Source organism: Ovis aries, chromosome 12 (genome assembly GCF_016772045.2).
Source record: "Ovis aries strain OAR_USU_Benz2616 breed Rambouillet chromosome 12, ARS-UI_Ramb_v3.0, whole genome shotgun sequence".
NCBI lineage: Eukaryota > Metazoa > Chordata > Mammalia > Artiodactyla > Bovidae > Ovis > Ovis aries.
The window spans coordinates 3,659,820-3,685,812 of record NC_056065.1 but is presented as its reverse complement, the minus strand read 5'-3'; the positions used below and the strand labels follow the sequence as shown (position 1 = coordinate 3,685,812).

Sequence of the window (25,993 nt, the reverse complement as noted above, 5' to 3'; positions counted from 1 at the left end):
AATTAGCTGTTGGGAAAAGTAAGTTGTATATTTATCTAGTCACTGCTTACAGCATGTTATTAATTTAAAACCACTTAATTTTTTTGAGGTTTTCTAGGACTAGCATTTTGCAAACAATGACAAACTTATCCTCCTCTCCCATAGTTACAGCCCTCATTTGTGCTAACTGTTTTACTGCACTGATTAGAATTTCTAGAGCTACGTTGGAGAGTAAAGGAAATGGTACACTTTTGGACATTCTTACTTTGTTTATGATTTAGTGAGACTGAGTCTAGGGCCTTACAGTTAAACATAAAAGTCATCAGCTGGTTTCAGATAAGCTATTCTTAATTAAGTTAAGAAATTAGGTTCTTTTGCTACCAAAATTGGTAGTAAAAGTAAAAATAACAGCCACTACAAACCAAGAATAGATATTGAATTTTATTGGATTGAATTTGGAAAGTTTTTTTTTTTAATAACATAAAGATGGTTCTGTCATCTTTAAGTCCTAAGAACTAGCAGATTCAAAGGTGAAATAGTGGTGAGCTCTCCAAGCGCACTATTTAAAGTTCTGAGGGCACAGCAGGCTTACTCAGCAAGACCCAACACTCAAAAAGGAACGGCATGCAAGGTTAGGCCAGAGGAAAAGAGGAACTGGTGGTTGCTATTTATTTAAAATTTTTAAGGAAGTTGTTTATTTCCAATAATTGAAGAGATCAGAGAGGCATTTAATCATTAGACTGTCAAACAGAACTCTACTACAGCTGATTAAAATCTTTTAAAAATTTTTTACGGAGAAAGACTTCATCACTTTCGCTACTGACATGCTCCGATGTTTTCATGCTTAACCTGGAATTTCTTCCTGATCTGAATGTTTCTTGCTGAGATACAGGCTTGTTTTTCCTCCTATGCCTCGTCTTAAAAAAACAAAACCAAACAAAACAGTAATTTCCCTGTAAAATAAGTGCAAGAGTTCATAAGGAACTGCATCCCATTAAAAAGCCCAGGATTCACATGACCACTTGAGTGTATTCCACTGGCTCAGAGACAGCAGGGTTCACAAAAGTCCAGATATTGGGCTTGTGGCTCTTTCGGTTGACATTGACATAATCTGTGGCTTCTTTTATGTTCTCATAGTCCAGGACAGAGTCATTTCTTCGCTCTCCAGGGGCTGTAAAGACTACTTGTGTGTAGTTCACATCCTTGGTGACCTTAGGGGGGAAAAGCAAAGAAATTTGGGTCAAAATTCCCACCATGTTTGGAGAAGGTATTCAGCTCAAAGAGGCTCACCCTGGGCCAGATGGGAAAGAACCTGGGTCCCAGGTAGCCATGTCTGAGAGCAGGGCCAAGGCGATGAGAGATTGCTCCTTGTACCTGTGGCAACGAATGGCTTAAGGAAGAAAATACGTGGAGACTCTCCAAGTGAGGTTGGGACTCAGGGTGGACTTTGGCCAGTAACTGGGACGTGGGGAGAAGGGGATTTCCTGTGAGTACCTTCATTGGTAGAGCCCACTCAGACCCGCTTTGTGTGGATGCTCTGTGTTGTTGGTACAGGCCTGTGAGTGAAAACCCGACCGCCCTCACCGAAGGCTGCTATGATGACTCCGTGGCCCTCCTTCCCTGCTCCCGCCTCTGTAGCCCAGGTGACCCCAGACTGCTGGGGTCCCTAGGAGTGTCCCTTACCTGGGAAGTGGTGGGAGGTGAGCTGTTTGAGCTGTCAGAGCTATCTGAGGACGTGTCACTGTCGTCTAGGGAAAAACAGAAATTGTTCTTCTAAAGGAAGCCAGAGGGTGTTTAGAGAGTATAGAGGCGATGGAAGGACTCATGAGACAAAGACAGAAGCAGAGACAGCAACTCAAAGTGGAGTGGGGAAGAGAGATCAGTGTCCCCCAGAGAGAAGAGAGGAATGGAGCAGAGAGAGCGGAAACCTCTGGAAACAGCCAGTGACACATCCAAGAGTCCAGGCCCTGCTGTATTTCCAGCTCCACCTGAAAGTAAATACCAAGCCCGCAAGGCTGCCCTGTGCTTTAGAAAGACTGTCTGCTGGACGGGGAGTAAGTAGGGTGTGCTGACTGCTGTGGCCCAAGGCAAACAGATCTGGCCCCAGAAATCACAGACACGCTTCTAATCTAAGCCTGTCACTAACTCCAGGCAGATTACATTCCTCTTTGTGCCCTGGTCTTGTCCCCAGTGGCAGAGAGGGTTGGACAAGGATCTCTGAAGTCCCTGCCAACCAGTGTGTCTCTGACTGCAGCCAGGCTTCAGGGAAGCTTTGGGATCAAGGGTCATGGTGAGGCCAGTGCCTCTCCGCTTCCTCTGAAACCCTGAGTTCATGCAAGTGGTATCTTCTGGGTCCCTCATGCATTGAGGCCTTATCTAGGTGCTGAGGGAGCCTGACGACCAGATTTCTTTAGCGGAAAAGATAAAGTTTAGAAGGATGGAGCAAACTTAAATCAACCAAAAGATAAAGCAGTGGAAAGGGCAGTCTGGTGAGTGAATGTCTTGCTGTGGAAGCGGCAGTTTCCACTGTGTGAAGAGTGGCCTGGCTGGTCTCTCAAGTGGGGAGAGAGAGAAAAGAGCGAGAGTGTGGTGTTTCTGCTGGTCCCCTTGCCGGAGTGAGATATAGATCTGAACTGTCACCAAGACTCAGGTTTATTAAAATGCCCAGGTCCCATGGCTGGGAGCAGACAGAGGTGGTTGAAATCTGGGCTCTAACTAATGGCGGGCAGAAGATAAGACACCACAGTATCACAAAGACAGGAGCAGAGACAGCCCCCAGGCCTGAACTAAGACCTACACAAAACCCACTGCCGTCTGCCACACCGCATAGGATGGGTGGCCTTCTGAAAGCAGCGGCCTGGCTTGGCCTGCACTGGGGAGGGTGTGAGGAATCCTCCCGCTCATGGTTTGGGCAGGAAGACTGGGGCTGCTGCGAGGAGGCTCCCCGGGTAGTCCAGACAGAACAGAAGCCGCGCTATGACACGCTCCCCTCGCAGCAGTACTCACGCCGGTAGCGGGGCTCAGGCACCAGGACGTTCCTCTCTGCCCGAGTCTCCTTCCTCTCCTTGGCAGCAGGTGGGCTGCAGTCAGCTGGACTAAAGCTGGGGGCCTGGGACCTGGCCCCTTTCAGTATGCGCTCATTTTCCTTGGCTACCGGGGACAGAGCAAGAGTCAAAAGAAAATGTTCTCCTGGTCAGGCACATCCTGTATCTATGAGCACAGGTCTCCTGAGGGAACACCTGTCAGACAGATCTCTTCAAACCTCAGCCCTCCTCTGCTCAGAACCCTGCAGTGCCCCTCGCCTCACTTGGAGTAAAAGCTACAGTCCAAGCCACAGGCCTCACTCCCCTTCCCCTTCCTGCCGCAACTCAGCTCCATCCAGCCTGGGCCCCCTTGCTTCCACCCTGATGAGCAAATCTCTCGGCTTATTGACTTTGTAGGCGTGGCTCACTTCCTCACTTCCCTCAGGTTTAGACTCAAATGTCAGCATCTCAGGGATGCTGACTCCCATCCAGTTCATATCTCCCTGCCTTGCTTCATTTTTTTCTCTACACTTAACGTGACCTGACACACATTTTACTTGTTTGTTGTCTGTATTACTCATGGAATGCAAGGTCCATAACGGCACAGATTTTTATTTTCTTTCCTCTTGTACTGGATAAATGAATGAATGACGAGAGAAGCCTAGACTTACATCATCCTGCTCAACCCCTTGTCTTAGCACAGCCCAAGCAGTGTTATTTTATTTCCCCTAATTATAATGTCTTCCTCAGACAGAGCGCCCTGCTTTTCACTGCAAATCAGCTCAGAAATTTAAGCTCATATTTAAGTCTAACCATACTCCTTTCTCTTGTAATTCAAGGCCATTTCTACATGTCCCTTGGCGGTGATGAAGGAAATTTATTACGCTCGGGTTAAGTGAGCCCAGCCTCAAGAGCATCACAGAAGCTTGTCTCTAGACAGGAGGTCTGGGTAGCAAAAGGACTCTCAGCCATCATTCCCAAGCACAGACGGGCTGGGTCAGAGTGCAGATTACCCACTCAGAGGTTGGTGGAGTGAGGGGTCACCTGGCTAGCGATTCCTCAAGTAAGATTTCAAGTGATATTTTGGGGTTCACCTTGCTGTGGGCTTGGGAATGGTCCCTGAGGGGGACCAGGAGGAACACTGAGCCAGTTACCCATGTGCCTGCTGAGCAGGTAGTTGATGACTGCGAGGAGACAGGCCTGCAGGATCAGCGACACGACTGCGATCACTACTCCATGCCAGACCTCCATGACCCTGTTGGGAAATGAGGAAATCAGGTGAGAGGTTCTGGAGGTGCTGGGACAGTGGGAAACCCATCCCTGCCCCACGCCAGGGGCAGCCTGCAGGTACTGCTGTTGTGGCTTGAGTCCCTTTCCTCTTGAAGGGAAGGCTTCAGGGCCCGGGGAGGGTGACGTGTGCGGGAAGTGATGTTACTGACGCGGGAACCTGAGCTGGCTCTCCCCAGACCACTCACTGATTCAGCATGACAAGCTCCTGGCAGGGCCGCCGCGGGTTGCGAGTGGGGCGCGGGCTCTCTCCGGCACCTTGTCTCCGCGCAGCACCCCCGGCAGGATGGCCCTGGAGGCCTGCAGTGGGTCAGAACTCTTGGGCAGTCTCTGCTGCTGGGGGGTCCTTTCCTTTCCTCTCCCCAGACTCCAGTTTTTGAATCTGCAAAATAGGCAGTGACAGTCTTAGTGCCTGCCGGCCGGTAGGTCCTGGCTTGCTGCCAGCCCCAGGGCTGAGCGCTCCCGCAGCCCAGCCTTCCAAACCGATCCGCGCAATCCTAGGACCTAGACGTCACTGCCCTCCTCTTATAAGGAGCCACGTGAGGCCCAGAGGGCTGAGGGACATGTCTGAGGCCCTACAGTCAAGCCTGGTTTGAGCTCTACATCCAAGCCTACACCCCCAACATTCCGTCTCTTCTCCAGAGCCTTTGCCTGCTGCTGGAAGCACAGAGGAATCCCATAGGTGTGAAAACACTGAGAGAGATTCTGTGACGCATACCAGTGTCTCAGACACACACACACACACACACACACACGCACACACACTTCTGAAAGGAAATAAATTAGGAGTTTGGGATTAGCAGATACAAACTACTATATATAAAACAGATTTAAAAAGGTCCTACTGTATAGTACAGGGAATTATATTTAATAACCTGTAATAAACCATGATGAAGAAAATATATATATATATATATATATATTCTGAATCATTTTGCTGTACTCCAGAAACTAATACGATTTTGTAAATCAACTATACTACTACTACTACTAAGTTGCTTTAGTCGTGTCCGACTCTGTGCGACCGCATAGATGGCAGCCCACCAGGTTCCCCCGTCCCTGGGATTCTCCAGGCAAGAACACTGGAGTGGGTTGCCATATACTTCAGTTAAAAAAATTTTTTTAGCGTCAAAATAAAGACCACAGCGCTGAATATGGAGTGTATTATAAAACAAAGCCAAGATGGTTTCGAAGCTTTTGAAATGATCTTTACTTAGCACAAGATGGGCCACAGGCTAGTCCATTGTCCTGCTGCAGACGATAAATGTTGAAAAGCCTTTTATTGCCGATAAAGCTTATTTTCTCAATCAGGGATTCCAAGTGTTAGGGGTAGTGTGGAAAGCCCTGCCTTTTTTTTACTTCTAGCTGTAGTTCTACATTGGGTGGGCCTTTCCAACATCCAACTTGGACTAAGTCTGGAGAGAGAGGAGGCAGTAGCTGAGGAGGGAGCCTGCGAGGTTTGCCTCCACTGCCTCGCCAGGGCTGGGTGTTGGCCAGCTGGAAGCTGCCAGGGAGAAAAAACTACCTTCTCCCCTACGTCCTTTACCAACCAACAAGCCACTCTTCGGGAACAACTTTTCTTGTGTGAGGTCGAAAGTTGGGCGCAGACTCCCCTGGTGGTCCAGCGGTTAAAGAAGTCGCCTGCCAGTGCAGGAGACACAAGCTGCTACGTGGTACAGGGCGAATAAGCCTGTGTGCCTCCGCTCCTGAGCGCCAGAGCCCGGGGCCAGCGTGTTGCCACTGAGCCCGCACACTGCAACCAGGGAGGCCGGCGCACCGAGCCCAGCTCCCGCGAGAGAAGCCACCATGGTGAGAAGCCTGCACACGTAACCAGAGAGGAGCCCCTGCTCGCTGCGGCTAGAGAAAGCCTACATGCGGCAGCGAAGACCCTGTGCCACCAAAAAGAAAGAAAGAAAGATGGGAGGGACACGTGCCCAATGTAGTCATCATACTTAGCTTCAGTCCCCTCTTTCTGACATAATACATTCTGATGTAATAAATTCTAGATACTTTCCCCAAAGGAAACTAACTCTATCCACTCTTTACTTTTCAAGTTAAATGAGTAAAGTATACCTAACATCATCACTCTTAAAGAATGCTATTTAGTTTGATTTATAAAGATGGATTCAGCGTCCAGATGTGAGTTCTTCATTACGTATAGCTTCAGCATGTGAAATGGGTCAGGAAGACGGAAAGTGGGAGCGGTCTAAGTGGGGGAGTTCCCCTCACCCGGCTTCATCCTAGCACCCACCACACCTGGAGCCGAGGAGCACCAGAAGGTCATCTCTGGAGAAGGAGTCTCCTGGGGTTCCTTCTGCAGGAGTGTTGCATTAACTCACTTTCGTCATGGCATGAGGGCGTCACTGGGAGCAGGAGGTGGAAACTGATCCAGATGGCAAGCCAAGCGAGAGGGGACCCCAGGAAACTACCTACCCCCCCTTTACACATGGACATCACCTGATGGTCAGTATCAAAATCATATTGAGTATGTTCTTTGCAGCCCAAGATGGAAAAGCTCTATACACTCAGCAAAAAGAAGACCAGGAGCTGACTGTGGTTCAGATCATCAGCTCCTTGTTGTAAAATTCAGGCTCAAACTGAAGAAAGTGGGGAAAACCACTAGACTATTTAGGGATAATCTAAATCAAATCCTTATGATTATACAATAGAGATGATGAATAGATTCAAGGGATTAGATCTGGTAGACAGAGTCCCTGAGGAACTGTGGACAGAGGTTCATAATATTGTACAGGAGGTGGTGACCAAAGTCATCCGGAAGAAAAAGAAATGCAAGAAAGCAAAGTGATTGTCCGAGGAGGCCTTACAAGTAGCTGAGAAAAGAAGAGAGGTGAAAGGCAAAGGAGAAAGGGAAAGATACATCCAACTGAATGCGGATTTCCAGAGCATAGCAATGAGAGCTAAGAAAGCCTTCTTTAGTGAACAATGTAAAGAAATAGAGAAAATACTATGGATAAGACTAGAGATCTCCTCAAGAAAATTAGAGATACCAAGGGAACATTTCATGCAAACATAAATAAAGGACAAAAATGGCAAAGACCTAACAGAAGCAGAAGAGATGAAGAAAAGGTGGCAAGAATACACAGAACTGTACAAAAAAGCTCTTTAGTTCATTTCAGTCGCTCAGTCGTGTCTGATTCTTTGTGATCCCATGGACTGCAGCACAGCAGGCCTCCCTGCCCATAACAAACTCCTGGAGTTTACTCAAACTCATGTCCTTTGAGTCGGTGATGCCATCTAATCATCTCATCCTCTATCATCCCCTTCTCCTTCTGCCTTCAATCTTTCCCAGTATCAGGGTCTTTTCCAATGAGTCAGTTCTTTGCATGAGGCGGCCAAAGTATTGGATTTTCAGCTTCAGCATCAGTCCTTCCAAAGAATATTCAGGACTGATTTACTTTAGAATGGACTGGTTGGATCTCCTTGCAGTCCAAGGGAGTCAAGAGTCTTCTCCAGCACCACAATTCAAAAGTATCAGTTCTTCAGTGCTCAACTTTCTTTATAGTCCATCTCTCACATCCATACATAGCTACTGGAAAAATCATAGCTGTGACTAGATGGACCTTTGTTGACAAAGTAATGTCTCTGCTTTTTAATATGCTATCGAGGTTGGTCATAGCTTTTCTTCCAAGGAGCAAGTGTCTTTTAATTTCACGGCTGCAGTCACCATCTGCAGTGATTTTGGAGCCCCCCAAAATAAAGTCTCTCACTGCTACCATTGTTTCCCCATCTATTTGTCACAAAGTGATGGGACTGGATGCCATGATCTTGGTAACTCTAGAAAGAAAGTTCAGTCAAAAGTGACATGCACAGGATAAAATTTGCAGAGCCAGGAGGCTGGTAATAAAACACCAGAGTGATGAAGTGAGTAGGCGATTATTCATGAAAAACAATGATATTGAAAAATTAGTTGACTTGATTGAAGAAAGGGCATCGATATATTTTAAATGCCTGATCTAGACTTATTTTGGATAAGCCCTACTTAAATTTCAACAGATACCAATTTATCAAGCAAATTTCTCAAGGAAGTATGTTAGTCACTCAGTCTTGTCTGACTCTTTGTGACCCCATGGACTGTAGCCCACCAGGCTCTTCTATCCATGGAATTCTCCAGGCAAGAATACTGGAGTGGGTTGCTATTTCCTTCTCCTTCTCAAGGAAATTTTGGTACTAACCCTGCTTTCTGGGGCAGACATAAGGAAAAAAAAAAAGATTGGATATTACCAGGAGAGCTTTATTGAATCATAAAAAAAGCATGAAAATCACGGAAAAGGGCTGGAAGCAAAGCCAGTGTGTGAGGAAATCAACAGTTTCTTTTAAAAAGGCACTCTTACACTTTAGGAATGCTGCTGTTACCCTTGCCTGGAAAATCCCATGGATGGAGGAGCCTGGTAGGCTGCAGTCCATGGGGTCACTAAGAGTTCGGCACTACTGAGCAACTTCACTTTCACTTTTCACTTGCATGCATTGGAGAAGGAAATGGCAACCCACTCCAGTATTCTTGCCTGGATAATCCCAGGGACAGAGGAGCCTAGTGGACTGCCATCTATGGGGTCGCACAGAGTCGGACATGACCGAAGTGACTTAGCAGCAGCAGCAGCTTACGCTTTAGGAATGCTGACTTTATATTAAATGGCTTATTTGTCCTTAATCACAGAAGTTATTCTGCTTCTTCCATTGAAGGGGATGGTAGGGAAACCACTAGGGCTGTACTCTGAAACCATGCTCTAAGTTTTCATTTTTTTAAGGCTCCTCTCTATTTATTAAAAATCAAACTAAATAGCATTTGTAATTAAAAAACTAGAAGTACAAATAAGCGAAGCATTTCATAAAATGAACCCAAATTTCATTCCATAAAATTATCTTTGTATTTTCATAAATATATGCACTTTGTATGTGTATGGAAATATTTGTATACACAATCTTTTTGAAACAAGGCATCATACTGAGTAGTTACGTTTCCTCTTTGCTTAATAGATCATAAACTTGTTTCCAGATCAGGAAAACCTCCATTAAAAAGCCCCAGTCTGGGTGCTCCCCTGGTGGCTCAGAGGTTAAAGCATCTGCCTCCAATGCGGGAGACCTGGGTTTGATCCCTGGGTCGGGAAGATCCCCTGGAGAAGGAAATGGCAACCCACTCCAGTATTCTTGCCTGGAGAATCCCCTGGACAGAGGAGCCTGGTAGGCTACAGTCCACGGGGTCTCAAAGAGTCGGACATGACTGAGAGACTTCACCTCACCTCACCTCACCTCAATCTGGGTGCTCACAGGCCAAAATTGACACCTAGATGATTTTATTTGATAATGTACTTTAAAGCTTTGTATGCGGATGCCCTGAGGAAGGTCATGTACCTTTCAGTCCCTGACTGATCCCTGAAAGCATTTGAGTTTGCACCTTCAGTTTTGTGGCATCATTGAAAATGACTAGTATTCTACTTTACCAGTATTTCTTACTACTCTGGACATTCAGAGGCAAACAGCCCCTTGGCCTCATCTAAAGCTGCTTGCACACTGCCTGGGAAACCACCAATAACAGATGTAACAGGCCAAAGTGACCCCACACATTTCCAAATGTCTCCCTGAGGCAGTCACTTTTGCCCCTAGTTGAGAATCACGGCATTAGATAATGTTGCTGCTGCTGCTAAGTCGCTTCAGTCGTGTCCGACTCTGTGCGACCCCATAGACGGCAGCCCACCAGGCTCCCCCGTCCCTGGGATTCTCCAGGCAGTAACAAATGTTACACTATGTTAAAAGCATTATCTTATTTGGTCTTTTTATTTAGAGCAATATTGCCTACACTTCCTCTTTTCATTTTAATATATTATGAGCATCTTACCAGCTAAATGACACACTGTACCTGTGTCGTCAATATATAAGATAAAAGTCAATACGGATCCAAGTTCTGTTCCCTTCTAGGTGTGAATTATTGAACTTCTCAGTGTCTTAGTTTCTGTACCTGTTAAATGGGGTTAATGATAGTATATACTTCACAGAGTTCTTGTGAGGGCTTGGGGCGTTAAGTTTATAAAGACCTAAATGCAGTGACAGGTATGTGGAAAGCACTCAACAGTTATTAGATATTATTCAACCCTAAAACACTGCACCAAGATGAAGACTAGAGTGGAGCTATAAAAATTTGGTCTGTATATTTTTGGAAGCTTAGACATTCGGTTTTGAGTACAGTTTGAAGATAAAATCTTGGCAGGATGAGGTTTGAAAATGATGACAGATGTCATTATTTAAGTGGCTAATGGCCCCTAACCGCAATGAGCAGGTTGTTCCTTGGGGGCTAATTGCAGATTGCTGATCAGACAGTCGGCAGAAACATCTGCTCATTTCTGTACACACTCCAAACAACCGGGAAATGAGCAATTTGAAGTAATTAAGTTGTGAAGAAAATGCCCAGACCATGTGAGAGTTTGGTATGCCTTGTTCCATCATTAAGATGTGATTGTCCTGCCCTCTTTCAGGTTTGGTTACCCAGCCCCACGTTAATGCAGTGTGCTGCCAACTGCCTGCAAACCACAGGTCAGCAGAGGGCTGAGAGCATTTCTTCTGTTTTCTTCGAACCGGGTGGAAACCGTGAGTTAAGGCTGGATTCCATGTTATTTCCCCCTCTCCTACTGAAGGAGCTCTCTCATGGGCTTTCTAAAAGGTGAAAGTCACTCAGTTGTGTCTGACTCTTTGCGACCCCATGGACTGTAGAATCCATGGAATTCTCCAGGCCAGAATACTGGAATGGGTAGCCTTTCCCTTCTCCAGGGTATCTTCCCAACCCAGGGATCAAACCCAGGTCTCCCGCATTGCAGGGAGAGTCTTTACTAGCTGAGCCACAAGGGAAGCCCTTCCAAAAGGTACAGCATAACAAAGAGGTGAAATAATAAAAACACACCTTTTCCTGTCTGATACCATGCTTTCTTTGGATAGATACATTCAGAAAGAACACAACAGAAGATAATTTATGTAAACATCATATGGATTAAAGAAATCATAATCAGTATTGCTAAGCTTACTTAATCTTTTAAAATTAAGTATCTTTAATGTTTCAAATGGATAAGCAAATAAGGACCTACTGTATAGCAAAAATAATAATAATAATAAGTAGCTTTAAAGATTTTTTTATTAAGTGTTTACAAAAAGATTTTTTAGAAATTTTCATTAATTTATTGTCTTTAAAATGAAGAATTTGAGCTCTAAGATAACAAGACAGGGAGATGAGAGCCAGGCTCCTCCTCCTGGCTCAGTCACTTGCTACCTGTGTGACCTGGGACAGGTAGAAATCCTTTCTCGGCCCAGCACTTATAGTACTCCTAAGGCTCTTTCTGGCCCTTAACATTCTGTTCTTTAAAGATGGAATTACAGTAGGGGAAAGGAAAGTGTAGTTGGATGGAAATGGAAAATTTTGAAGGAAAAAAAGACATATTTCTATTTTATATCATTCAGTCTCCTTCACTCTACTAGACGTTTGTCCTCTAATTGAATATGCAGTTTTGAATAATCAAGAAAAGGATGAAACATAAATAAGCCAAACTAATAATAACTATAACCACATAAACAGAGGAAGCCAAAAATTATGAAATTACTGACATTTGTGTGTGTGTGTGAAATATCAATAAAATTATCAATTTCCTAGAAAAATATAGATTAGTGAAATGGACTCCATAAGGCACAGAAAACTTAAACAGACTAAAAGCAAAGCAAAATAACAAGAAAGAAGTTTGGGATCTGAGTTTGGTACCTCTCGAGCAGCTAAAGGCAGAGAACTTGCAGTCAGACAGTCTTGCTTCACATCCCAGCTCATCCTCTGCATGAGTTGGGTCTAATTATTTAACCTCTCAAAGTCTCTGCTTTCTTACTTGTAAGATAAAATCAATAATCACTAATTCTCAGGGTTTGATTAGATGAACATAAATGATACCCACTTCTGCAGATGAAGTAAGATGAGATATGTAAGTTATTCTAGCTTTTGTCACACAGTAATAAGCATCCAATAAATGATAGCTATTATTATTTGAAATTAAAAGCAGTATAAAACTATCTACTCAAAATCTGCATCTAGATAGTGTTACAAATGAATTTTTGACATTTTAAGGAACATAGGGCACCTAAAAAAATGGAAAGCTCTCCAGGCTCATCTCATTTATGAATACAGAGGTAAATACATGATTATATCAAAAGTTACTCCACCTTGCTTATAGTTTCCTTCATTGTGCTAAAGTGTTTAAGGTTAATTAGGTCCCATTTGTTTATTTTTGCTTTTATTTCCATTACTCTGGGAGGTGGGTCATAGAGGATCCTGCTGTGATTTATGTCAGAGAGTGTTTTGCATATGTTTTTCTCTAGGAGTTTTATAGTTTCTGGTCTTACATTTATATCTTTAATCAATTTTGAATTTGTTTTTGTGTATGGTGTTAGAGAGTGTTCTAGTTTCATTCTTTTACAAGTGGTTGACCAGTTGTCCCAGCACCACTTGTTAAAAAGATTGTCTTCTCTCCTTTGCATATTCTTGCCTTCTTTGTCACAGATACGCTGTCCATTGGTGTGTGGATTTATCTCTGGGCTTTCTATTTTGTTCCGCTGATCTATGTTTCTGTCTTTGTGCCAGTACCATACTGTCTTGATGACTGTAGCTTTGAAGTAGAGCCTGAAGTCAGGCAGGCTGTTTCTGCCAGTTCCATTCTTCTTCCTCAAGATTGCTTTGACTATTCAAGGTTTTTTGTATTTCCATACACATTTTGAAATTCTTTGTTCTAGTTCTGTGAAAAACACCATTGGTAGATTGATAGGAATTGCACTGAATCTATATAGATTGCTTTGGGTAGTAGACTCATTTTCACTACGTTTATTCTTTCAATCCATGAACATGGTATATTTCTCCATTTGTGTCCTCTTTGATTTCTTTCATCAGTGTTTTATAGTTTTCTATAAAGAACCTTTTCAGTGTCCTATAGTTTATAGGTCTTTTGTTTCTTTAGGTATAGTTTATACCTAACTATGATTTATAGTTTATAGTTTCTTTAAGTATAGTTTATAGGTTTTTTGTTTCTTTAGGTCAATTTATTCCTAAGTATTTTATTCTTTTCATTGCAATGGTGAATGGAACTGATTCCTTAATTTCTCTTTCTGTTTTCTCATTTTTAGTGTATAGGAATGCAAGGGATTTCTGTGTATTATTAATTTTATATCCTGTTACTTTTCTCTATTCATTGATTAGCTCTAATAACTTTCTGGTGTGTCTTTAGGCTTTTCTATGTAGAGGATCATTTTATCTGCAAACAGTGAGAGTTTTACTTCTTCTTTTTCAATCTGAATTCCTTTTATTTCTTTTTCTTCTCTGATTGCTGTGACTAAAACTTCCAAAACTATGTTGAATAGTAGTGGTGTGAGTGGGCACCCTTGTCTTGTTCCTGACTTTAGGGGAAATACTTTCCATTTTTCACCATTGAAGATGATGTTTGCTGTGGGTTTGTCATATATGGCTTTTATTATGTTGAGGTATGTTCCTTCTATGCCTGCTTTTGAACAACAAAGGAAACTATAAGCAAGGTGAAAAGATAGCCTTCAGAATAGGAGAAAATAATAGCAAACAAAGCAACTGACAAAGAATTAATCTCAAAAACATACAAGTAGCTCATGCAGCTCAATTCCAGAAAAATGAATGACCCAGCTAAAAAATGGGCAAAGAACTAAACAGACATTTCTCCAAAGAAGACATACAGATGGCTAACAAACACATGAAAAGATGCTCAACATCACTCATTATCAGAAAAATGCAAATCAAACCCACAATGAGGTACCATCTCATGCTGGTCAGAATTGCTGCTATCAAAAATTCTATGAACAATAAATGCAGAGAGGGTGTGGAGAAAAGGGAACCCTCATATTGTTGGTGGGAATGCAAACTAGTACAGCCACTGTGGAGAACAGTGTGGCGGTTCGTTAAAAAACTGGAAATAGAACTGCCATGTGACCCAGCAATCCCACTGCTGGGCATACACACCGAGGAAATCTGAATTGAAAGAGACACATGTACCCCAATATTCATTGCAGCACTGTTTACAATAGCCAGGACATGGAAGCAACCTAGATGTCCATTGGCAGACGAACAGATAAGAAAGCTGTGATACACATACAATGGAATATTACTTAGCCATCAAAAAGAATGCATTTGAATCAGTTCTAATGAGGTGGATGAAACTGGAGCCTATTATACAGAGTGAAGTCAGCCAGAAAGAAAAATACCAATACGGCACATATGGAATTTAGAAAGATGGTAATGATGACCCTATATGCGAGACAGCAAAAGAGACACAGATATAAAGAACAGACTTTAGGACTCTGTTTAGGAGAAGGCGAGGGTGGGATGATTTGAGAGAATAGCACTGAAACATGTATATTACCTTATGTGAAATATATCACCAGTCCAAGTTCAGTGCATGAAACAGGGCACTCAAAGCCGGTGCACTGGGAGAACCCTGAGGGATGAGATGGGGAGGGAGGTGGGAAGGGAGTTCAGGATGGGGGACACATGTTCACCCATGGCTGAGTCACATCAGTGTAGTGCAAAAAACACTACAATATGGTAAAGTAGTTAGCCTCCACTTAAAATAAATTAATTAAATTATTTTTTTAAAGTTACTACAAGGAAATCAGGCTCCCTAACTTCAGACTCTACTACAAATTTACAGTAATCAGGCAGCTTCCCTGATAGTTCAGTTGGTAAAGAATCTGCCTGCAATGCAGGAGACCCTGGTTTGATTCCTGGATCGGGAAGATCCACTGGAGAAGGGATAGGCTACCCACTTCAGTATTCTTAGGCTTTCTCTGGTGGCTCAGCTGGTAAAGAATCCGCCTGCAATGCAGGAGACCTGGGTTTGATCCCTAGGTTGGGAAGATCCCCTAGAGAAGAGAAAGGCTACCCACTCCAATATTCTGGCCTAGAGAATTCCATGGGCTGTATAGTCCATAGGGTCACAAAGAGTCAGACAGGACTGAGCAACTTTCACAGTAATCAGGACAGTATGGTACTGTCACAAAAACAGACATAAAAATCAATGGAACAGGATAGGAAGTCCAGAGACAAACCCATACACATATGGTCAACTAATCTATGATGGAGGAGACAAGAGTATACAATGAAAAAAGACAGTCTCCAATAAGTGGTGCTGGGAAAACTGGACAGCTACATGTAAAAGAAAGAAATTAGAACACTTCTTAACACCATACACAAAAATAAACTCAAAATGAATTAAAAACCTAATTGTAAGTTCTGATACTATCAAACTTTTAGAGAAAAACATAGGCATATGAAAATAAAAACAAAAATAAACAAGTGGGACCTGGTCAAACTTAGCTTTGCACAGCAAAGGAAATCATAAAATGAAAACCCAACCCTCAGAATGGGAGAAAATGTTTGCAAATGAAGTGACCCACAACAGATATATCTCCAAAAATACACAAACAACTCATGCAACTCAATACCAAAAAAAAAAAAAAAAAAACCCTCAATATAAAAAGTGAGCACAAGTTCTAAATAGACATTTCTCCAGACAAGACATCCAGATGGCGAAAAAAGCTCGTGAGAAGATATTCAACATCATTAAAAAAAATGCAGATCAAAACCATAATAAGCTGTCACCTCACACAGGTCAGAATGGCCATCATTAAAAAAATATACAAACAATACATAATGGGAAAGTGTGGAGAAAAGGAAACCTTCCTACACTGTCAGTGGGAATGTAAATTGGTACAACCACTATGGAGAACAGTGTGGAAGTTTCTTAAAACACTAAAAATATAGCTACCACGTGATCCAGCAATCCCACTCCTGGGCATACATCCAGACAGGACCATAATTTGAAAAGATACATACACCCTAATGCTCACCGCAGCACTATTTACAATAGCCAAGCATGGAAGCAACCTAAGTGTCCGCCGACTGTCCACAGAGGAACGCATAAAGAAAGCGTGGTGCATGTATACAATGGAATATTGAAGTCACTCAGTCATGTCCGACTCTCTGCGACCCCACGGGCTATATATATAGCCCACCAGGCTCCTCAGTCCATGAGATTCCCCAGGCAGGAATACTGGAGTGGGGTTGCCATGTCCTTCTCCAGGGGATCTTCCCCACCCAGGGATTAAACACGGTCTCCTGCATTGTGGGCAGATGCTTTACCCTCTGGGCCACCAGGGAAGCCCTTGGCCATAAAAGAGAAGGAAACAATGCCATTTGCAGCAACATGGATGGACCTGCAATTATCATACTAAGTGAAGTAAGTCAGACAGAGATACTGCATATACGTGGAATCTAAAAAAAAGTGGTACAAATGAACTTATTTACAAAACAGAAACAGTCACAGATATAGAAAGCAAACGTATGGTGATGAGAGGGAGGGGAGGGAGAGATAACCTGAGAGGCTGGGATAGACATGTACCACTTTGTGCTGTGTGCTCAGTCACCCAGTCAGGTCCAACTCTTTGTGACGCCGTGGACTGTAACCCGCCAGCTTCCTCCATCCGTGGGATTCTCCAGGCAAGAATAAGGGAGTGGGTTGCCATGCCCTCCTCCAGGGGATCTTCCTAACCCAGGGATCTTCCTGACCCAGGGATCTTCCTGACCCAGGGATCTTCCTGACCCAGGGACTGAACCCATATCTCCTGCAATTCCTGCATTGCAGGCAGTTTCTCTAACACTGAGCCACTGGGGAAGCCCCACACATATACATATGTCCACTCTTTTTTATTTTCTTTTCCTGTATACGTCATTACAGAGTACTGAGAAGTGTTCCTGTGCTATACAGTAGGTTCTTATTAGTTATTGCTTTTGTATGAAGTAGTGTGTGTATGGGGCACAGTGGTAAAGAAACCATCTGCCAGTGCAGAAGCTGCAGGAGATGTGGGCTTGATCCCTGGGTCAGGACGATTCCCTAGAGAAGGGCATGGAAACCCACTCCAATGGTCTTGCCTGGAAAATCCCACGGACAGAGGAGCCTGGTGGGAAACAGTCTATAGGGTCACAAAGAGTCGGACAGGACTGAAGCGACTTGGCAGGCACACACATGAATATGTGCAACTGGTTCTCTTTGCTGCGTACCTGAAACTAACACAATATTGTAAACAAACTATACTCAGATAAAAATTTTTTAAAAATTTTAATTAATCCAGGGATATCCAGGAGATTAATTATTATAATAATGAAAACTAAGGTTGAGTGTTTTCCACGTGGCTTTTATCTTCTTGCCCTACAAGAACACACATCATCACCATTTCCTAGATAAGGACACTGAGGTTGTCCAAGAAGTGAACAATTTGTTGTGCCCCCACTGGAAGAGTCTTTTTAATTCAAGCTCATCTGACTCAAAAGTCTAAGCCTCGATCATTTAAGGAACTGCCTTTTATATACTATAAATACATGGATAAATAAAAAAATTAAACTATGATTGCAGTAAAATGCCAAAAACATTTGATAAAATTGAATATTCATTATTACTATTTTTTAATTAAATGTTTTAAATTGTATTGGAGCATAGCCAATTAACAATATTATGATAGTTTCAGGTGGACAGTGAAGGTACTCAGTCATACTTATACATATACATCTATTGTCTCGCAAACTCCTTTCCATTCAGGCTGCCACATGACACTAAGCAAAGTTCTCTGTGCTCTACAGTAGGTCCTGTTTTTCATCCATTTAAAATATAGCACTGTGTACGTGCTCATCCCAAACTCCCTAACTATCCCTCATTTCTTTATTTCTTAAGTTATTAAAATTCAAATGTGAGGATTGCTTCTTACTGTAATAAAGAATATCCCTTCTATACCAGCAATCAACATCTTACCAAATGGTAAAATATTTTAGCCGTTATTTGAGAATGAAGATGTCTGTTGTAACCATTTTTAAAAATTAATCCTAGAAATTCTAATTCCTGGAAGTTCCTCCAATCTATAAAAATAATATTGAATATTTATTGAGCAGGCTTTCTGTGGCTGACACTTTTACATATGTCTACTCATCTGATTCTCACAACTACCTAGGAGGAAGGTGCTATTATTATTACTTCCATTTTACGGAGGACAGAACTCAGACACAGAAAAGTTAAATAAGTTGGCCAAGATAATGAGAAGGATTAACGAGGCTTTGTGCCCAGACAGGCTGATGCTGGAGCCTCAGCTAATAACTTATGCACAAAAGAAATGCAGCAAGGAAAAGTCAAGTTTATCCTTATTTGCAAAAGATGTGATTTTATACCTAGGAATCCCAAAAGAATCAATTGAAAAACTAGTGAAATTAATGAGACTGCTCAGGAAAGTCCTAAGGGCCTGACAAATATTCTAAAATTAACAGCCATTCTTTCTATTTTTCTATAATAGAAAATAGAATTGGGGGCGGGGGGAACAAGGAGCCTTATCAACCATCACAACAGATACAGCTAAGAATAATTTTAATTATAAGAAAGTTATTTTATCAAAAATTCTAGAAATTTACTGAGACTTAAAAGACTTAAACTAATAGAAAGACATCTGATGTTTCAGATTGGGAAGTTAGAAGACGAAAAAAATTGCTTCAAAATTGATTTATTGGTCCAATATAATTCCAATCAAAATTAGAGTGAGAATTTTTTAAACCTCAAAATTATTCAAAAATTTATTAGGAAAAAATAATAACAATCCAGAAAGGTTGGAACATATTTGAAAAGGAATTGCAACAAGGTGGGTTCCAGACAAACCATTTTTTAAAAGTAGTATAGACTTGTTAAATTATGTTTAGGAAAAATTAATCTAAGGAAAGAGTCTTCAGTGAAAAATTACAAGACAGCTATGTTTAGCTTGTACTTTATTGTATATATGTAGTATATAATATACAGTATGATCACAACTCTATAAAAAAGTGAATATAAAAAGAATAAATATTTTTAAGGAAAGAAAACTCTAGATCATTAAAAAACTATGTCTATTAGTTTAGCAATAACCTCTACCCCTCAATTCACATGATTCTGTTCATCAAATCCAGAATAATTCATTGACAATAATTTTGCATATTAAATATAAATTTTCTCATGAACATACATTTATGGAAATTAAATTGGGGAGTCTGTTTAAATGTGCTTTCCTCAAAATGGGGAAACGGAAGAAAAGATACCTAAATATTAAAAGTTAGGTACTGAAATGTTGTGGATGATTTTTTCCAATCAGGATAAAAAAGTATTTTAAGAGTATGAAAACAAGTCCAGAAATTCTGAGTAGCTGAAATTAGCACGAGAGCAAATTTCTCTACATAAACGTTTTATTTACATCTAAATTCCATCTCACCATGTTAATAGAACATTGAGATAGTAAGTTAAATGTCTGAATTTCAATGAATCAAATATTTATTGAGTGGTCTGTGTGTGGTCCTGGATGAAATACCCTTGGCCATGAAAAGGGGAGATTGCTATCTGAACTTCCAAGAGCTCATGTTGTACTTGGAAAATCAAGACATTACCGTGTAAAAAAAAGTCAAAAAGCACAAGAAATGCCGTGATGAGGCATGATGAATTGTCAGAAGATGTGCGTAAGGTGTAATGTTTTAGAAGAAAAAGAGATGCCCATGCAATAGAATCTTCACAGAAGAGCAACTGAGATGGATGGATAGGTGGAGAATGGAGAGCACAGTCCTCCAGCTAAAGCTATCTGCCAGCTCTGGCTGTAGAGGACAGCTTTAAAGGAATTGCTTGTCTGCAACAAAGTTCACTGTACATTGACCACATGGGAATAAGAAGATGTGGGGGAAAGCTGGGTATGCTGCCCAGCAACCTCACAAGCAAGGGCAGGAAAATGGTGAGAAACAGGGACTCAGTGGTCAGGTGAGCTGGGCTGGGGAGCCCAGCTCTGGCCTTCCTAGCTATGACTTGCTTTCTGTCTTCTGGTCTCAGAATTTTATGGGGAAAATGAGAATGTCATTTGTTTCATTTTTAACTCAAGTTGTGTGCTTCCTATATGCCAGCATCATGCAAAACATTTTGAATAAATTATCTTGTTTAACCCTCAAAATAAGAAGGTTATGAGGTAGCTATTATGGCTGTCCCCCTGTTGCATAGGCGAGAACCAGGTTTTAATTCCCCTTGGAGGGGAAAGAATTCAAACCCAGGCAGTTTGAGGCCTGAGCCTTCACCACACTACACACAGCATTTAAGAAACTTAGTCCAGTGCTTGGCATATAGAGGTATACAACAGGGGGTGATCCTTAGACCAGAAAGAGGATTCAATCCCTGTAAGTTGGCTTACCTATATAAATGCACCCATTTCCCCAGGGCCCTCACTCATGATTTTCAGATGGGAGGTATAAGCAATCCAGTTAACAAAGCTATATGGCCGTGGGAGATCCCTGGTCCTGTGAGTGTCCCTATGTCCAGGCACCAGAGAACAGAGGTCAAAGCGCTGTGAAAGGGAGGAAACAGGACCTGACAAACACTGCGGAGAAGATGACAACAGAGTTAGGGTGTTACCTCTGTCCTGTGTATCAGAGAAATCGTCCCTAGAGTTGCTTCAGCTCTGGTCACCATGGTAGGGAGCTCACCCCAGGGAGCTGGGACACATCTGGAATATTAAATAGAAAACCAGGTCAACACTGTAGCTCACCTTTCCAGACTCAGCTCCCTTGGACACCTTGCTTCCTCTCTCTGAGCCTCGGTTTCCCTGTCTAGAAACTGAAGGGGATGAGTTAAACAGATTTAGTTCTGACAGTTTATTGTTTTAGAATTCCATTAAAGTGACATAGAGGATAAGACTCAAATTCACAAGAAAGAGCAACTATGAGTCTCAATCAGCGAAGCCACATCTCCATTCACATGGCTTTACAGGTGCAGGCACTTCCAGTTTTTAGGAAGAAAACAAATCATCCTAAATCTCTGATTAGTAATTTGATGGAAAGCCTTTTTACAAACAATTACTTGAGATGATTGCAATTTAGTGCCAAGATTAAATCAGCAAGACAATTGCAAGCAACTTAAGCAATATTCAGGAGTCATTTTGCTAGTTCTGCAAAGCTCCAGGTAAATTGGAGGGGCCAGACAACAAAATTTGATAGAATTGACCAACTAGATTTTAAAGAAACTAAACACCTTCTACAGGTTATGCTCAGTTTGTGAGCACTTTACTGGCTGGAACCAGGTCTAGTCCATACTTAGCTCCACGATTCCTGGCACAATATTTAGACTCTAAATTTTAAAGGCAATGTATGGGGAAAAGCATTTTGTATTAATAATATTCTGTACACATTGCAATTCAGTCTGTTTCCATGTAATGAATACTGTTTAAGCTTGGTGGGGAGTGGGGCACTTAATGTCCCTGGGCCTAATTGCCCTCCTCCGTTAATCAGAAAGCCAAAGGCCTCTCTCACAGGATTTGTCAAGAGGGATAAGTGAGACCATGGAAGCTTCGAACACTGTTCCTGCCTCACGGCTGGGTCTCAGGGCCATGGGCTTACCTCCTATTCGGTTCAACAGGACCTCATGCTCAGAAGGGCCCCATGATGGGCCTAGTGCTCTGCTGTTGCCATCTTTAAATTCTTAATAATTTTTAAAGGAGGGACCCCAGATGTTTATTTGCACTGGGCTCTGCTGATTATGCAGCTGACCCTACACAAGGCATTGTACTGGGTAGGGTTGTCGAAGCCCACAGAACAAGGCCCATACAAGGAACAAGAGCAGGATCCCAATTACCACGTCCTCCTTGAGTGCCTAGTCCACACTCCGGAGCTCCTCGGGCTTCAGAGATGATGGAGAGAGGCCTGCTCTAAAAACACTCTTCCGGGCTGAGGTTCTCCAGAAGAGCTCTCACCAACTTCAGTCAAATCACTCAGCACCTTGGTGCCTTAGTTTTCTCAACCGTAAAGAGAAACTATGAATAGCACGTATATTTTCAGAGTTGTGAAGATTGAATGCATTAGTCTACATGACGCTCTTAAAGCAGTTCCTAGGACATAGGGAGCTCTATGTAAGGGTCAACTATTATATTTTGCTGTCATTGATGCTGGCTTTTCTTTGCCTGGATGTTTGCATGGCTTTTCCTGGTCTGGATGTTTGCATGGCTTTTTTCTTTGACAGCATACATTTTCCCATTCCCATTTATAACATTTTTAAACTGCCAGACTGGTTTGTTTCCCTCAAAACATCCCAGTTCTTTGTAGCTCAGAATGAGTCTTAAGGGAAAAACTCACGTAGCGGGGTATTTTCTGTGATCTGGTTCACAGATGACTTGAAAAGAGTAATTAATTTATAGCTACTATTGCTGGAGCACCGGACTGGGCACTAAATGTCCATTGTCTGTGATCCTCATAGCAATACTATATCATGGATGGTTTTATACCCATTTTGTAGATGGGGAAATTGAGGCTTATAAACATTCTGCAAAGTTCTTTGGATCTGGTTCTGTCTGCCTCCAAAATCACCTTCCAGCTGGAGCCCTGAAGGCTGCTGCTGCTATTGCCAACAGATCTCAGGTCTCAGGAGCAAGAGGCTAATTAATGTCCAGGGACTTCCCTGGTGATCCAGCGGTTAAGACTCCATGTTCCCAATGCACAGGTTCAGTCCTGGTTGGCGAACTAAGGTCCCACATGCCTCCAGGTGCAGTCACTGAGGTCTGTGAAGTGCACAGTGCCAAATCTTAAGCTCACTCCGAGAGGACGGCAACTGAACTCCACACCCTGGCATCCTAGCACGTAAACAAAGAATCCGCTATGAAATTTGAGTACATTTATATTCACAAACAGACACACACCCCTTAAATAATTTTAAATCCTACTGCCAAGACAATACTTACCCCCAGGACCATGAGAAAGGTCTGGTCCCAGCCTGTGTTTCAGCGGTGTCCTGATGGAAACATCTCCCTCACCACCCCCCAGCCCCACCCGGAAGCTTGTCAGTCAGTGGAGGTCAGTCACCAATGTTTCATCATTTCCAATGGGGCGGGGACATGCTACTCAAAGATAATGATCTAGCTCGGTTGAGAAAAGCTGGGTGAAGCAAGAGATAACACCTCCTGTCTCTTGGCAGGGCTCTGCCCTTCTGCTCCATGCAGTTTATGTCTGTGGAGAGTAGTAGTCTCTTTCCCTCCGTGTGAACACAAATTTAAATACCACGAATACACGCGTGGCCTGGTGGAGTGGAAAGGGCACTGCAGGAGGAGCCAGGAGGCCTGGGTTCAAGGCCCAGCGCTGGCACTCATTTGCTTGTATGAACTTGGACGAGTCACTTTCCCACCAGCAAGCTCATGTTCTTCCTTTATGAAATGAAGAAGTGGGTCTCTACAAATTAGCAAAGGTCCCTTCCCACTTGCTTCACCTCCGAAACTGTGTATGCCGTGGCCATAGGTTATTTAAGAGTGTGTGTATGGGATGCAGGCAACTGATAAGGATGATTTTAAGCACTTTGCCGTTAAACGCTGAATGGGCCCAACTTGAGATGGCTGGGGCAGTTTGTAAGATAAACAGTGCCAGCAAGGGAAGGAAGGTTGACTGCAGGCTTTGGGTGTGGGGTCTCAGGCTAAACCTCCAAGACCTAAACTGAGGACTGAAGAACAGGAGGAGGATGAAATGACCCTGATGTAAAACAAAGAAAGCAGAACTTTGCAGGCCTCTGTGATGCCACCTCCCTGCTCTGGACCAGTTAAGCAGTGTGGAATAAGGGCTCCTGAATCAGATAAATTCAGATTTGAAAACTGGCTCAGTTACCCGATAGCTGACTGACTTGGGAAAAGTTACTTAACCTCTCTGAGTCTCGGTTTTTTCACAGGTTAATAATAAGTGTTTAATTTTTTTTAATTTCATAAGGTTTTTTAAAGTTAATTCAAATACATAGGCAAAGTACTTAACAGATGCTCTTTTCTCTGGTAAACAGCTCATCATGCTCAGTTGTATCCGATTCTTTGCGACCCCATGGACTGTAGCCCGCCAAGCTCCTCTGTCCAGGGTATTCTCCAGGCAAGAACACTGGAGTGGGCTGCCGTTTCCTCCTCCAGAGGATCTTCCCAACCCAGGGATCAACCCCACACCTCCTGGTGTGTCCTGCATTGCAGGAGGATTCCTTACCTACTAAGCAATTGGGGAAGCCCCCAGGTAAACAACATATAGCAGCTATTAATATTTACGTTTTTATTCTTTAAAGTTAAAAGGCCACCTCTCGGGCTGAGCCCTGCTCGGTGTTTTCGTATCTGCAATGTGTTATCAGTTCACTGTGGAAATATGTCTGTAGCTACAGTTTTCTTTTCTTTCATAGCTATGTTAAGAATTATTTTTGTTTAATCACTAAGTTGTGTCTGATTCTTTTGTGACTCCATGGACTGTAGCCACCAGGCTCCTCTGTCCATGAGATTTCTCAAGCAAGAACACTGGAGTGGGTTGCCATTTCCTTCTCCAGGGGATCTTCCCGACCCAGGCAGCCACCAGGGAAGCCATAGGCAGCAACATTCTCACTCAAAGTTTAGGAATGCATGGGCATGCTGGAAGCTTTACAGGATAACTTCCTAACTGGCTTTTCCTCATCCTTCAGGTTCATCCTTACACTGTCAACAAACAGCTCTCTGCTCCTGAGTGCCAGGATCTCCTGCTACTTAACTCTAGCTACAGTTAACCTACGGGAATCAAGCCAAGATTTTTGACTCACCACGTTGTTTTCTCTTTTATCTGAACCCAGAATAGATATGTCAGCATCCAGGGCTGTGCAGGATTCACTCTGCTCTGCTCTTCTATGTGGATCGTTCTTGGCCCAGAACCTTCGATGATTCCACTCCAAGGCTCACAGTAACATGTAGCTGGGCATCCCTGGATGTGAATCCACCTGCCAGTGCAGGGGGCGTGGTTTCCATCCTTGGTCCAGGATGATTCCACATGCTATGGAGCAGCTAAGCCCATGTGTCCAACTACTGGGCCCACGTGCAGCAGCTTCGGAAGTCCAGCCAGCTGGAGCCTGTGCTCCGGAAGAAGAGAGGCCACCACGACGAGAAGTACACCCCACTCACCAGGGCTAGAGAAAGCCCGCGAGCAGCAGTGAACATCCAGCGCAACCATAAGTACATAAATAAAATGTATTTTTTTAAATGTAGTTGTTAAGGGTCTTTGCTGTTGCTGCTGCTGCTGCTAAGTCGCTTCAGTCGTGTCCGACTCTGTGCAACCCCATAGACGGCAGCCCACCAGGCTCCCCTGTCCCTGGGATTTTCCAGGCAAGAACACTGGAGTGGGTTGCCATTTCCTTCTCCAATGCATGAACGTGGAAATTGAAAGTGAAGTTGCTCAGTAGTGTCCGACTCCTAGTGACCTCATGGACTGCAGCCTACAAGGCTCCTCCATCCATGGGATTTTCCAGGCAAGGAGTGGGGTGCCATTGCCTTCTCCTAAGGGTCTTTGAACATGACACATTGTAATCTTCTGTGTGTATACTCTCACTGGGATAGTCTTGTAACAGTAGAAAGTCTACTTGATTTGGACATCAATGACTTGGAGAGCAGAGGCCTTTGCCCTCTCTGGACTACATTTTTTTCATATACATTTGCAAGGAGTTTTGATTAGATCATCCATGACTCTGCTCTAAATCCAGGGTCTATGTATGACTCAGAGGCAGGAGATAGATGGGCCCCAGGCTGAACAGTTTCTCCTCTGCGGACAGAAATTCCATAAAGGCAGAAACTCCATAAAAGCAGGATGATGAAGG

General features: G+C 43.1%; 1 protein-coding gene across 7 annotated transcripts; it reads right to left on the bottom strand.

Moving 5' to 3' along the window:
- Positions 1–407: 407 nt before the first annotated feature.
- Positions 408–23,160, bottom strand: RHEX (regulator of hemoglobinization and erythroid cell expansion). 7 transcript variants are annotated; one of them, XM_060396013.1, is made up of 9 exons: positions 23,109–23,160; positions 22,010–23,000; positions 20,795–20,885; positions 14,708–14,782; positions 4,478–4,671; positions 4,097–4,257; positions 2,986–3,129; positions 1,663–1,727; positions 408–1,190 (listed from the first exon to the last, which is right to left on the bottom strand). In XM_060396013.1, exons 5-9 carry the CDS (start codon positions 4,486–4,488, stop codon positions 990–992), a joined length of 582 nt encoding a protein of 193 aa, XP_060251996.1. In that variant the 5' UTR covers positions 4,489–4,671; positions 14,708–14,782; positions 20,795–20,885; positions 22,010–23,000; positions 23,109–23,160; the 3' UTR covers positions 408–989. The 7 variants fall into 7 exon arrangements, with proteins under 7 accessions (XP_060251996.1, XP_060251994.1, XP_042112939.1 ...); XM_060396011.1 differs by lacking the exon at positions 14,708–14,782; XM_042257005.1 differs by lacking the exon at positions 14,708–14,782 and having other exon boundaries at positions 22,738–23,000.
- Positions 23,161–25,993: the final 2,833 nt, after the last annotated feature.

Coding starts and splice junctions, on each gene's coding strand:
- RHEX (XM_060396013.1), bottom strand. Junction 3,130..4,096: donor ATTCCCAAGCCCACAGCAAG/GTGAACCCCAAA, acceptor TGTCCCCGGTAG/CCAAGGAAAATGAGCGCATA. Junction 1,191..1,662: donor CACCTCCCACCACTTCCCAG/GTAAGGGACACT, acceptor TTCCCCCCTAAG/GTCACCAAGGATGTGAACTA.